The 14,551-nt window shown below is 29.2% G+C and overlaps 1 protein-coding gene across 1 annotated transcript in view; it reads left to right on the top strand.

Annotated features, from left to right (window-relative positions):
- LOAG_18568 (uncoordinated protein 73) overlaps positions 1 to 13,458 on the top strand; it is a gene marked incomplete at its 5' end in the record, with an annotated part of 17,400 nt that extends 3,942 nt beyond the window's left edge. The window contains 10 exons of the mRNA XM_020451231.1: positions 3,595 to 3,867; positions 7,877 to 7,995; positions 8,294 to 8,464; positions 8,595 to 8,664; positions 9,225 to 9,311; positions 9,726 to 9,890; positions 10,151 to 10,252; positions 10,434 to 10,598; positions 12,447 to 12,676; positions 13,082 to 13,458. Coding sequence (XP_020305005.1) covers positions 3,595 to 3,867; positions 7,877 to 7,995; positions 8,294 to 8,464; positions 8,595 to 8,664; positions 9,225 to 9,311; positions 9,726 to 9,890; positions 10,151 to 10,252; positions 10,434 to 10,598; positions 12,447 to 12,676; positions 13,082 to 13,310 — 1,611 coding nt within the window. The remainder of the gene's footprint in view (positions 1 to 3,594; positions 3,868 to 7,876; positions 7,996 to 8,293; positions 8,465 to 8,594; positions 8,665 to 9,224; positions 9,312 to 9,725; positions 9,891 to 10,150; positions 10,253 to 10,433; positions 10,599 to 12,446; positions 12,677 to 13,081) is intronic.
- Positions 13,459 to 14,551: the final 1,093 nt, after the last annotated feature.

The following is a 14,551-nucleotide window of genomic DNA, read 5'->3' as shown; positions in this document are numbered from 1 at the left end:
TATATATATATATATACATACATATATGTATATATATATGAATGAAGTAGATTGTATGATAGGTTTACCAAGCTTTTTTGTTGGTGTTTCTCAATTTTTATTTGAACTGAAATTCGGGTAATTTGATCTTGACTTTAGAATATCAAAATGGAAGCAAAAAAAGGGAGAAATATTTTCTTTTCATGATGTGTAATGTCAGTTGTTGTATTTATCAGTTGCTATCATTACGATCAAATGATGTGACATATTGCTGATTACATCGTGTTAGGATGAATGTTTTTAGATTTTCACTGTTTGCTTATATAATTAACAAATACTGAAAATTTAAAAAGGAAGAAAAAACTAATGAATGTAGACAAGGAATTTTTTTCCCCTCTATAGTAATATGGCAGGATAAATTAAGATTTATTTCTGGATGGTAATTATTTGTGCATAAGTTTGAAATAGAAAATGATGATGAATTAATGAAACGACTTACATACTTCCTATCATTGTCATGTTGTTTATCATTTAAGAGGAAAATGATAATGATTTGTTCCACGAATTTTTGATATTCTTATTTTAGTCTGAAGAACACAAATAACAAATTCAAAGTGCTAATTGGACAACTTTATAAACAACGAAAAGCATCGCATAGTAATAAATATTTTTTTACCTATTTCATCGTCATTATTTTCCTCTTATTTTGTTTGTTTAATTCTCCTTTTGTCTATTTGCAAAAAATACTTCATAGATATTTATATGATGGATTAAATTTGGAATTGTAATACTTTGGAATTTCAATTTTTCCTAAAAACATTCCTCAAACATATTATCAGTACTTATTACGGTAACTTTAACTATATGTTTACCATTTTCTCGTGTAATTATGCCGTGTTTATTGACTGATATTTAAAGCTGTTTTTCAATTCTCGCATTTAGGAATACAACTCAAACTTCTGAAACAAGTTTGTCTTCCTTTTCTGGACTACACTGACATCCCCATAAGTTTGTTCTGATTGTACTGAAGATTGATATTTGTGATCAGGTTGCAATAAGCTTTTAGCTCATGTTTACTTGAACAATAGTAACAAGTAATATTGAAAAGAAAAATCTGAGATGAAAAACTGAAAATCAAAAATTCAAATTCACATCGGAATCAGTTCCGGAAAAGCTTCTATTGATTAATTGTTCCTTTTTACACTGGCTTTTTTAACATTTCACTGTCAGCTGTACCAGTCATTTTTAGATCTTTAATCCTCTCTTGTTCAAACTTCTATGTTTATTTGTATTACTATGAATCATTCGGTTCATCTTATTCTCACTCTGGTATTATACTATTTGTGGTGCTTATATAACTTAAGCTAAGTTATTCTTCATTATCTTTCATCCTTAACAATTTAGATTTTTTGATCTGAATATATTACATGCACATTGTCTTCTTCGATCTATCAAATTCCTTAATATTAAATATGCGCAAGTAATTTATTAAACATGCTGTTACTGTTGCCTACCTTTACTTTCATTATTTATGCAACCTTTTTGATAGTGAAGTTTATTTTAAAGGTTATGTAATTTACAAATTATTTCACTTGAAATTCGTGCTTTATCATTATATTTTGCTTAAATTTTTATTGATTTGCTGAGGATTCATCGGTTTTTCGCATTTGACTGGTAACTTCTATTTAATACTGCTTTCTACAATTCCAGTCCAGTGTTAGACTCGTTGAAAGAGTTAAACAGTGTATTTAGCAAAATGATATGATTGAAAATGATAAGTAAACATAAACAAATAATAAATATACAGTCACAGTTACTGCCATATATATCGAAAGGTGAATAATTTACGCAACTCATAAGTGATAGCTTAAAAAATATCATTTACTTTTTGATTTTCTATTAAATTAAAAAATAACGGCAATGAAATGTGAATGGAATTCCGAAATGGAACTTTTAAAAGTTTTTATCTTTCCTCACTGCTTTCTTTTTGCCATCATTACTTTTAACCTTAGCCTTAAAAAAAAGGGAATTCAAGAAAACATTTGCCTCTTTTTTTTGTTAAAAGCGATTTTCTATTTGTCGTTTTTTTAATTTTATCAATTTCTAGTGCTTGTATCTTTAATACTTTTTCTTTTTCCTTATTTTCAATGTTAATACTCCAAAACTCAGCTATTTTTTTCCATATATTTTGGTATGTTAATGAAACTTTTCTTCCGCCAAATCTTTTGTTGGCTTGGATTCATATCTAATTGCCAGAAAAAAAGGAACTTGGAAATTGGGAATTGACTCATATCTAATTGTCAGAAAAAAAAGGAACTTTACGAAACTTTTAAAAACTTTCAATAAATGTAGTAATGAGTATTATAAATTAGACTTGTAACAATAAAAATGGCTAAGGGGCAAAGTTATTTTGGCCGAAGTATCCGACGGAAAATAGAATAAAAAACTAATTGAAGTTTTATGAAAATTTTTTTAAAAAAAGAAAAGAAGTAAAAAAACAATGAGTTATGAAGGAGCAAAAGAAAGAAATAGAAATAAGATTATACCAAGTGGCTTTCAAGTTTTCTCACATTATTACTCAACTTCTCAATCATCCTCTCTTCACTTCACAATCTCTTGCTTTCATTTCTCCCTTTTATAGTCTATAATCTTGTGTAGTCAAGCCTAGTTATGAAGCTGGCCTGGTAATCATCATCAGGACAATAATCGATGCGTTGCTTGTAATTTTAAGTATTCATGTTAAATTGATGTCTTTCTCTTTTCTCTCGTCCATTTATTTTTTCTTTCTATTCTCTACTTTGCTTATCTTTTCTTTCCTTTTTTTTCTACTTCTTTATCCCTGCTTTTCATATCCTTCAAATATTTTCCCAATCTTTGTCATTATTTTAGGCCTTTCCACGTATTGTGATCTTGAAATCTTTTTTACACAAGAAATTATTACATTTCCCTTTATCACAATATTTTTTCTTTTTGTCCGTATCTTAGAAAGAGGATAAAATAGTGACTTTTTTTCATCTTCTCCCCCACTTTATCATATGTTCCAGAATGATGTTTACTAAAAAGGAAACGAATAGAGAAGAGAATTGGGCTCTCATTTTGATTACCTCATTTACTTGTTTACTTCCATACTTTGTTATGTGCACTGTTTCTTGGAGTATTTTACCTCTTCCTCCCATTTTTCTTTTTTTTTTTGCAGTTTTTTTTTCTTAATTTAATCTTTCTGTTTTATATACGCTTTTCTTTAATTTAGTATATTCCACCATTGTTTTGTGATTGTTTATTCATTTTTCATATTTTAATTTTAGTTTCTTTCACTATTATAGCATTTTTCATATATTTATTGCTAAACGAACGAAGTTATGTTTCTTCATATTTTACATTGAAAAATCATATTTAATTGAATTGCTGTAGAATAATTAATGGAAATAGTCATTTTTGAATGTGAAAGGAAAGGAATAAAATAATTGTTATGCCTTAATATTGGATTTAACATGAAATCTATAAAGAAATAGGTTTGTACAAGTAGGAGCTTATTCCTCAAGTAACTTTATAGTTAAAAGTGTTATTTGTATAAGTTCGAAATAATTCTGAAAATTTTTCACTTTTATTTTCCAGGATTTGGTAGAATCAGATTTAACGGTTGTTAGTACAACATCAACGGGAGGAGCTCATAGTGTTTTGTCATCGTGTGACGATCAAACAAATTTGACAACTGAACACGGAGAAGCATCAACCGCTGGAGGATTACTTTCGGTGAATCCTCCACTAATTGATCCAACAGTTGAGTCAACAGCATCATTCTCCGATCAGGCCGAATTTGAATTACCGCCACCAATGAGTGAATTGAGCAGCGCCGTAGCTGATGCTGCTGCATCTCGAAATACATCGGTAAGTGTTTTTTAAGAAAATTTTTTCTCTCTTTGTAAATTTAATTTCGTTTTAATTTTTTTTTGCATTTTGATTTACTTCGTTTCTCTTTAATTTGATCACTTTACGGTGTTTCTTATCCACTTCAATTTCACATTTCACTTTATATTCAATTTTTATTCCAGTTTATATTCCATTTTCATATTTCAGTTTATTTTCTTTCCTGTAAATACAATTCTACATTCTTTTTTATAATTTTATTCTAATTTGATTGACGTAACAATACGCTTAAAATTTCTAGTATTTCTGTCGTAAAAATTGTATTCGGCTTATATTCTTTCATTAATAAAAAATATGCTATATTGAAGAATGACTGGTATTCATTGTTTATAATGAGATGATATTATGGATTCAGTATTGTTAAAGTCAGCGTGAGACAAAAAAGAGGATCTACTAATCAATTAATTTAAGAAGGGGAATACGTTGGAAAATGCATTAATATATTAATTGTGATCATCACATTAATCGATAGTTGATTTTATAATGAATGACTGGTTATCTAGGCCCTACCCACATCGATTTTATACAGTCTGATTTTCTTTACTCCTCAGCTCAATTTTAATTAACCTTATTCTAAATCTTTTTGTCTCGTCCAAAATTTAAAATGAAGATGAAATGGCAGCAGCACAATCGATCGAGTCTAAATATGTTCCTAAATTGATCTGATCTAAAGTTTTAAAAACATTCGAAATTTTCTTATTTTCTGCTGAGTTTTCAGCATAATTCAGCTAATTGTTTCTACACTTTTCTCATTAAAGTAATTTTAGGTTGGGTTGAGTTGGTGACAATTTTTTCTCCATTTAGTATGGTATATCTTCAAGAAGTACTTGGTAGCATGATTGATGACACCATTAGTTTAGGAATAAGGTTTATTGATACGAAAATAAACTATTCTATTGCTAAACTATTCTGCTTTCTTCGTTTGACAGGTATGTCTATTGAGAAATGAAGACAATTCAAACTTTCATTGATTTTTTACGAAATCGGTGATCTGGAATCTAGCTTTTGGTTAATTCGGTAGGCTGCAATCGGTTGTTGTTGAATTATCAATTATCCAGTTTATGACGAATTATCCAGTTATCCAATTATTGGTTTATGACGTTTGTGACGATTTATGACGATTTTGCATCATCAGTAGTAATTGTTAATGACGTCATTCATTATCTTTTTCTTCTTTGCTAATAACCGCTTTATTCATTTTTAGATTATTATTTAAGGCGGTAATAACGGATTGTTGGTAGGAAATATTTGAAGTAATTCATGTAAAAGTAAAAATTTTTCTATATTATTAATTTGGCAAATGAAGAAAAATTTTGCAGTGGTTTTTTTAGATAATTGAGAGAAGGAAATCTATCTAGGAGAAAGGGGGAAAGAGAAAAAGAAGTGGAGATTTTAAGTAAGGGTAAATTTTGTGAAATGACAAATGATAATGGGACTAGATTGCGTAAATTGCTGATTGCAGTAATGTAATTTCTACGCATCTCCGTAAATATTTTATAATATTTTCAGCTAGAAATAGGTTAGCGTAAAGAGGTGCGAATGATGTTATGTATATTGGTGAGAATGATGAACTTATACTATTTGAAAGAGTATATGTAAAGAGATTCAAAAACAAGATTGACTCATTCAGATAAGATCGAATCATACAGCAGCAGCAGCAGCAACGGCAGCAACAGCAGCAGCAATAGTAGCAGTAGCTAAATCTAAACTAATGATAAGTTAAACTGATTGGATGATGAAAGGCAAAAAAGAAAAAAAGAGACGAAAAGAAAGAGAGATAGATAAAATCCCAAGAGTATTTTGAACCATATTCTGAAACTCTCTACATGATGCATACATACATGTGAAATTATGGAGTAAAATTATTCAAAAATGGATTGGCTTAGAGTTAGAAATAGATTAGGATAATACGGCGTATTACATATGAAATTTTAAGATAAATAGATTGATTCATATGAGCAATATGTAAGAGGAAGGGATTGGATGTATCTTATACAAAGCTCTTTGTCAATTTAGTTCGTTCAAAATTCAAACTAAACATTATTGCTTTTTTAATTTAGAAGTTTTTGCTGTTATGAAAAAAAGAAATAAACTGTTTGATATGCACAAATTATTCAATTTATATTTAATAAAAATGAGAAAAACACTTTTTATTAACGTTTTCCTGTATTTTAATATTGTTCTTCATTTTCGTTGGGATTTCAAAAATAAAGAAAAAAATTGACTGGATTTCTGTTTATTCACATTGCGGGGAAGTTTGTTGCTAAAATATAATTTAAAATTTTAGAACGTATAAGAAATAGCAAGCAAGTATTCTATGTGTAATGAGATATTATGGTTGCAAAAATGAAATCGTTTGAAATTTCAATCTAAGGGATTTCCTTTTTTTTCTATTCAAAAATTTTCCTAATGATTTGGTAGGAAAATGTAAATGTTCGCTTATAATGTATTATTGGTTGAATATTGATCTTTTGTGCAATTTTAAATTATCAATTTAATTCGAAATGATTGAATTAATTAGGATATAACTTAGCGGGTAATGTCTTAAGCGATTTTTCGAAAATTTCAATCGTGATAAACGGTCCGTATTCATTATGTGATTGATATTCAAATCAGTTGATAGATGAGGGAGGTTTTTTAGCATTTATAGGTAGTACTTAACATATTGATAGGAAAAATTAAATGTTATTGTTTTGTAATTATTGAAAGTGATCGATTTTTACCGTTTGATGAATGATTGTTAGATAATAGGTATGTGGTAAGAAATTGTTATAGAGAGAAGAATAGGGATGGAAGAGTAGAAGTTAAAGTGTTGTCATGTGTTTACCTTAGTTATATTAAGTACATAATTATTTAGTTCCTAAAATATTAACAGCATTATTTTTCGTTTTACCTGTCAATATTCACGAACTCCTATACTCCGTGTTATACTCCGTGCTTTAATTTTTGATCAAATTATACATGTAGTGGCAAGTAAAGTAAACAAGGAAGGTAAGATGATAGAAACCAGAGTAGCAGTTTTTTCTACAAACTTTTTTTTTATTATATTTTATAAAAATTTTTCATTGAAAGCCGGTAAAAAGAGGGCGGAGGAAGAAAGGAAGAGAAAGAAGGAAGGAAAAGAAATAAAATCGAACAGTTGTTGATTACTTAGAGAAGTAGTAATAATGTTGAGATAAGAAAGGATAAATGCTTATTCCCAGAGATTCCTTCTCCTTATTTTTATTTTTATTATCATTACTTTTATCCCATTCCTCTCTCTTTCTTTTTCATTTCTTTTTTCCCCGATGTTTTCTGTTTCTGAAGTTTATTTTTCTACCATCTTCTCCATCTTCCCCTCTATTTCCCCCTTTTTTTTCCTGTATCAGAATGATATTTTAGATGAAATACAAACAGAAGAGGAAAAAAAAGTAAACAATTAAAAAACTTATTTTTTTCATTGATGAAAACTATTGTGATGACTTTTTTTCTCTTTTTTCCCAATTTTTAACGATATCAACAATTGTCATTTGAATTTATAGGGGAGAAAGCAAGACAATTTGGATTTTTTGAAAAAAAAATGAAAAGTGTACCTGAGTTGTTAAAGCAAAATCAAACGAAATTATCACAAGAAAACTCAGTGTGATTTCTTGTTCATGAAATTTTTTTATGCAGTCTTTTGGATGGATTATGGAAGAGTTATATGAAAGATCCATTTTTCAAGTTTTAACAAGTTTCACGATTTTTTTGTCTCCTACTTTTTCGAAATTTACTTGAATATACTTAGTATATTTAAAAATCCAATGTTTGGTGACATATAATTGTATATGTTTCGTATAATTAGTTTGATAAAATGAGTTTTGACATATTATATAACTATCTGTAAACGTAACTGTATAATTTTGAAACATCATTTTAGAATTCTTTTTTTTAAGAAAAAAATGCCTAAATTTTAAAATTGCTAGTTGGTTTCAAATGCTAAACATTACAGATGGAAGAACAACACGCAAGCGATCTCTTAGTTTTGTGCAATGAAAAAACGGAAGATCAAAATGGTGCTTCGGAGAAGGAAGAAAAAAATCCTCAAGACATTGCAAGGCAAAAGCGAAGGTTCGTTTTTTAAATTTATTTAATTTTGAATTTGATAATCATAATTGTTGTTAGCAAACTCTTGGTAATTCTAAATTGGATGCATGGTAATTTTATATCTGTGACCGTTGTAGTTTGGCTAATAGTTGTCATTGACAATGATTGTTATTAACTGATTATTAATGTTACTTATGATTGAATGTAGAATAGTTCTATGATTATCGTTATCTTAATTTAGTGATCGAATATCATTAAACTGGACTATGATTTGAATATTTGCTCATACTCTTAGAGATTCATATTTCTTTTTTAATTTCAGATATGTGCTAATGGAATTGGTCGATACAGAACGGGATTATGTAAAAGATTTGACTTCAGTAGTAGATGGGTATATGGCAAATTTGCAAACGATGGAATTGCCGGAGGATTTGGTTGGCAAAGATAAAATCATTTTTGCAAATATCGCTCAGATTCTTGATTTTCATAAGACGTAATATATTATTTTATTTTATTTTTACTGATTACTTTAGTTTATTTATTACTTTGTCCACTTGTTTTTCGTTATGTCAGGTCTTTTATCGACACTACTTTTCAGTTATCTACGTAATTTTATTTTGCAGGTTATTTTTAAAAGAAATTGAAAAGTGCCTTGAAGATTATGAAGCTGCGGGTAATGCCTTTGTTAAATACGTAAGTCTATCACTTTGTGTTTTTCGTTCTAAGTGGGATTTTCAATTCATTCAGGTATCCTTCACCATCTGTGATGGGAGCATTTCATGTAATCACACACATAAAAATATTGGTGATATAAGTGGTGGGGAATTTACACATATTTATCATAGTTCATCATGCATTAATCATTCGGTCAGTGTCCGATATCTGTTTTAATTTTAAATCTCTTCCATCTGAAAACTCTTCGGCCTGTAACTTCTAAATTTTTATACTTAATGCTTCCTTGCTTAATCACTTATTGCTTAAATTTAACGAGAGTATAATTATTGATTAGATTGCGCTTAAAAATTTTTGGTAACTCGAAAAGTTTTAATATCACTTTATAGCACAGTAAAGAATGTGAAATTGGCTGTAATATATTTCTCAATTCATACTTTTTTCTTTTTACTAAATCTGTAAGTGTACATGATGAATCAGTATATGCTGTCAACTTTTTTTTTTTTGTTTTGGACGGTGTATTAAATCCAAACAAAGATCATTTGGCTAAAAATAGGTATCAATTATATTGTTTATCACAGGAACGAAGGCTACATACATATTATGTGAAATATTGTCAGAATAAGCCAAAATCAGACTTTCTGATGGCGCAGGATGATTTCGAGCAGGTATATTTTTATTTGTGAGAATTTTTTTTTATATTCATGCAATTACTCTATTATCAGCTTTATTGTTTCGTTATCTGTTAAGCAATTACATGTGACGCATGTTATCCTTTAAAATGCTCACAACGTTATCATTTTCTTCAGTTTACTCCTTGATTATTCTCTTCAGTTTACTCCTTTATTAGGAGTCTGAGGTTTTTGGTGAATGACTTGTAATAATATTTCATCGTGCTTGAATTGCTTGAATTATCCAGTCGTAATCTTCATGCTTGAAACAGCTTAAAATTGTTTTCTTGATGAGATGAATGTCTCATTTTTATTTTTTGCTCACTAAGTCATGCATTCACTTTATCTACAAAGAATTTAAACGGGAGTTCTTTTTTTGTTACAGCTAAACATTCAATTCGAAAATTTTAGTTTTTCGCCGAAACAAAGCAGAAACTGGGTCATAAGATAGCACTGTGTGATCTGTTAATCAAACCAGTGCAACGTATAATGAAATATCAGTTACTGATGAAGGATATTCTGAAATATACAGAAAGAGCAGGTGATCGAATGGAAGTGTTGGAAAAAGCTCTTCAGGTGTATTTATTTATGTAGACGAGGTCTCTATAAGCGCGAATACTGGTTTTCCCTTAGTTAACTTAAAATTAATAATAATTTCAATATTTTTCTCCTTTGGTACGAAGCAAGAGGTAGCTTAGTCAGGAAACCTTACATTCAGGTAAATGCTGGAAAGCAAAATCATTATTAATACTATTACCCTAATGTGTAACAACACTGTGGCGTATTTGTGACCATAGTGATAAAGTCGGACAAGGATCATGAATTTTGTTTTCCAGGTGATGCATGTAGTACCGAAAGCATGCGATGATATGATGCAAGTTGGCCGATTGCAAAATTTCGATGGGAATTTAAGTGCTCAAGGAAAATTGATATATCAGGTTCATCCATCTACGTTATCATTCTGAAAAATTAATGATATCCATGACCCCTCATTTGGCATAAAACGTTCTTTTTTGATAAATCTATGTAATTTTGAAGTAGAAAATATTAATTCATACTTATAATATATGTGATGACATAAACTGTGAAGATTTTCTCTTAAAACTGGAGGAATTTCAGGGAACAGTGGCAATCTCAGATAATGCACCATCACAGCCTTTCAAAGGGAAAGATAGGCGAATATTTTTGTTTGAGCAGTCTGCAATCATTGCCGATTGTATTTTGCCGAAGAAAGAATTTGGCAATCCTACATACATCTTCAAAAGTCAAATTATGATTAATAAGGTGAGTTTGCGTCAACTGTATGTGACAGTCTAAGTTTTTATTTTGTTCTTTATTGTTCATTCTTAACCTTAGTTCTAAATGAACGATTCTCTAAGATATATTGTGAACTCAAACAACAATTTTTCGAACCTAACTGAAAGGTCGAAGAATTTATTCGGGAATACATTTTTCTGTTTTTGATTTCAAACATTATGTTTCTGATTTATTTTTCATCATTTTGATAATTTGGGGGTGAAATTTTGATTGCAAATCATTATAGAACCCTTTTAGATTAAAAATTACTTGATATATTCCCTACATCATTGTAATGTATAATATTTCTGAAAAAGAAAAATTCATTTCCCTCGTTTTTCTTTGATGTTTTTTTCCACTCTCTCTCTCTGTTTGAGTATTAAACTGGAAGCAAATAACTGTTGATTCACAAATGATAAGATATTAAATGAAATGAGAGGAAAGAAATGCCATTTTAATAATTTTATTCTATCCTATAACGACATAGTATCTAGCATTAAGAAATACGAATTGAAACAGTTTATGGACTGGTTGTAACATAACGTATAACTTACGTAAGGAAAGAATTAACACTTGACGAGACACAATAAAGAAAGTGTAATAGAGGACTATTTTACAAAGTGTCGTAAATTCATCCCTTTTTGTTCCTCAAGTATATGCTTCATATCCGTGCTACCTAATATCACGATTGATTCTTTTGTTTTATCGGTGATATGTTAGCTATTTGTTTAATATTTATGGAAATAGATCAATAGCCTTCTTCATTTACTAATGATTTTTCATCTTTACCTTATAAGACGAAAATTAGAATCCCTAAACGTAGAAAATATAACATTTAAAAAAAAAAACGAAAATAATGATTTAATCACGTAAAAAAAAAAAAAAAAGAAGAAGTGGAGGAAAAGAAACGTGACAAACATGTTATTGAATTTTGCTTTCCTGAAAAATAAGGTACGACGGAGTAATTGGTTTTAGTTTGGAGGTAATATGCTGTACAGTTTGAATTTGTTGATTCTTGGTTTTGAATTTTCAGATTTCTCCTTTATTACATTATAGCCGTAGTGAGGAGATTAATGAAAGGAGAAAGAAATGGGTAATGAAGAAAAAGAAATAGGGATTTATTTTTTTTAAAACAGATTTTTTAACTTTTAAATCTGCAAAAGAGGCAAAGCTTTTGAAAGATTTATGGAAAGGATACTAAGCGATATTTATACAATATAAACATTCTTTATCACTTGCTATTAATTCAGTATCGAAATGTGTGAATATATTGTTAGGGAATGATTTAATCATCTGATTTCTCCTCACAAAAGATTTTAAAAAAACTGTGTAGTTATTTTTGAATTTTCGGGCTATCACATAGTGATTTCTTACTGCATAAATTACATTTCATGATATATTAAGGTAGAAATGTCGTGTATATCAATTTTCCCGATAATGTGGTTTCTTTCTTTTCGCTTAGTTCAAAAAGTTAACTACCCAATTTCAACTAATTTTTCGGCATTTCCTAGATTATATACTGATAGCTAAGGTTTTTTCTTCTAATGCATTTTGAACGTATCGGGTTGATGTAATATTTTGTCTTATGTAGTTAGATGTAAGAGGGATTAAACCAATTTTAAACTTTCCAATTTTTTCTTTTCAAAAATCTTGAAATATTGTCGACTTTTTCTACAGTTTTCTGGTAAAAATTGGTACTTTTTAAATTGGTATTTTTTCAGAATTGAATGACATTTGCTTTAATGCACTGCAAATTTGCTTTTTGTGTTTTTTCTCAATTATTTTAGTTTTACCCAGCATAAGTTATCAGTACCTTATATTTCTGTTTAATTTTAGATGGTATTGGAAGCAAATATTCCTGATGAACCGTTACGTTTCATCCTGAAAAGTAATGATCCGACACAACCGAATGCATTCTTAGCGCAAGCTAATACAGTAGAAGAAAAAGATCAATGGATTTCGAAAATAAACAGTCAACTGGATCAGCAGAAAACGCTTCTAGCAGCTTTGGTGGATCCTAAACGATATCAAAATCAACTTGCTGGAAGTGTCAGTTCATTGTCATTGTGAGGTTTTTTCTTCTTATTGAAATGTCAGTTTCTAAATGCTAACTCTGGTTGTTTTTTTTTCTTTTTCAACAACTAAATAGAAGTATACTGAAAGCTAAGAAAATCTATTGGTTTTCTATAAAGGCAATAAGCTACCTAACAACTTTAGAGATTTGCTAGATTTTCTGGCTCATTTTGAACGCACTCAGTTGATGTAAGCCGTTATATTCCATTTTCATACAGGGTGAAAAGTTTTAGCTTTTCTGTTCTGATGATTACTATATATTTTTGGTTAATACATTTGTAATGATGTATTTGGTACTCTTCGCTCAACATAACTTTCTTTTGCTATTTTAATATTTTCTGCTGAATTCTAGTTGTTTTGGTTCAATTTATTTGTCATTAGCTTATTTTCAATTTCAGGGAAGAAGTGGATAAGAAGAAGGCATTGTTTCCGCGATTAACGGGTAAAAATAAAGAAAGCAGTCACAGTTCTTCGGGTCCTTCATCTTCGATGCATCAGAATTCTAGCACCCAAGCACTGCCACCGAAGAGTAATTCATCGACAAAATCATCGAAGTTATTTGGTTTTGGGAAAAAAATGAATCCAGCAAGTAATAATAAATCTGCAGCAATAGGTAAATTAAAATGACGATGGTGCCAGAACAAATCAAAGAAGAGGAAGGAACAAAGAGTGAATGTTGTCATGAATTATCAAGATTTTATGGTTGATTGACTGTACCTTTATCATTTATACATTTTTTGCTAACAATTACTTGCCTTTTAGTCATATTTTCGTCCTTTGAAATTCAATCAACTTTTTAGATTATTCAGACAGCCTTTTGATAATAATTCCAGCAAGCTATTTGGGTTATTCAACAGGTTTTTCGAACTGTTCAGTTAACATTTTAAATTAACCCATTTGATTTTTTTTTCTGTTTTTATTTTGTTTTTCATTGTTCAAACTTTTTAGGATACTGAATTATCTTTTTTGATAAACGAGTTAATTTTTTGGATTTTTCTACGGCAGAAAAAACTGTTGGAAAACTGTTCATTTAGCTAGTAATGAGGCATAGTTTGTCAAAATTTGCAAAAGAAAGTTAAATTATAGTTTTTCATAGGCAAAAATTTTCCTACTGACAGAAACACGAGGGATTTGTCATTTGGGATGAGATGAGGCAGAAAAGTTCTTTTTTTTTGGCGATATGTAATGGCGATTAAATTGGAAACTTTTATTTTAAACATTTCCAGAAATCTTTGGGGAGAATTTTAGCTTCATTTTAGCTTTCATTTAAAGTGAACGATATTTTAACTATAAGTCCATGTTGAGGAGTAGGGAACTGTTACTTATGGAAATTTTGAAACTCCTTGGAACATTGTCCTTTGTATTTGTGCATGGCAGCTTCTTTTTTTTACTGATTTACTGGTTTCAATTTATTCGCATATCTTTCGAATAAATTTTCTTGTTATCGATGTTTATTATAAATAGCTGTTGTATATTAATGTCGTATTGATACAGTTTGGATGTTATCTTATCATTGCATAATCATAATCAGCTGACTGTTCATTTTAAAAGTTGCATGATAAGCAACAAAATTACAATGTCGAATGCAATGCACAGTACCTATTTCACGTTCCCCATTCAATTTTAGTATGTGTAAATTCACGTATGAAACATTTTGGTGCAAACTGTTGTCACTTTTACTTATTATTTCTTCCACGTTCCTTCGAAATTTGTAAGTGATGGAAATGTTTTGATGTTGTATTACAGAATTAATGCAAGATATGTGAAAAGGTATCTTGTTTGTTTATCATTCGATTCAAATTTGCTTTGCTTATATATATATATATATATATATATATATATATATTATTTATTTTATTTATTTATTA

Source organism: Loa loa (genome assembly GCF_000183805.2).
Source record: "Loa loa unplaced genomic scaffold supercont3.369, whole genome shotgun sequence".
NCBI classification, from domain to species: domain Eukaryota; kingdom Metazoa; phylum Nematoda; class Chromadorea; order Rhabditida; family Onchocercidae; genus Loa; species Loa loa.
Note: the sequence above shows the minus strand (reverse complement) of the source record. Positions and strands in the feature narration are given on the sequence as shown.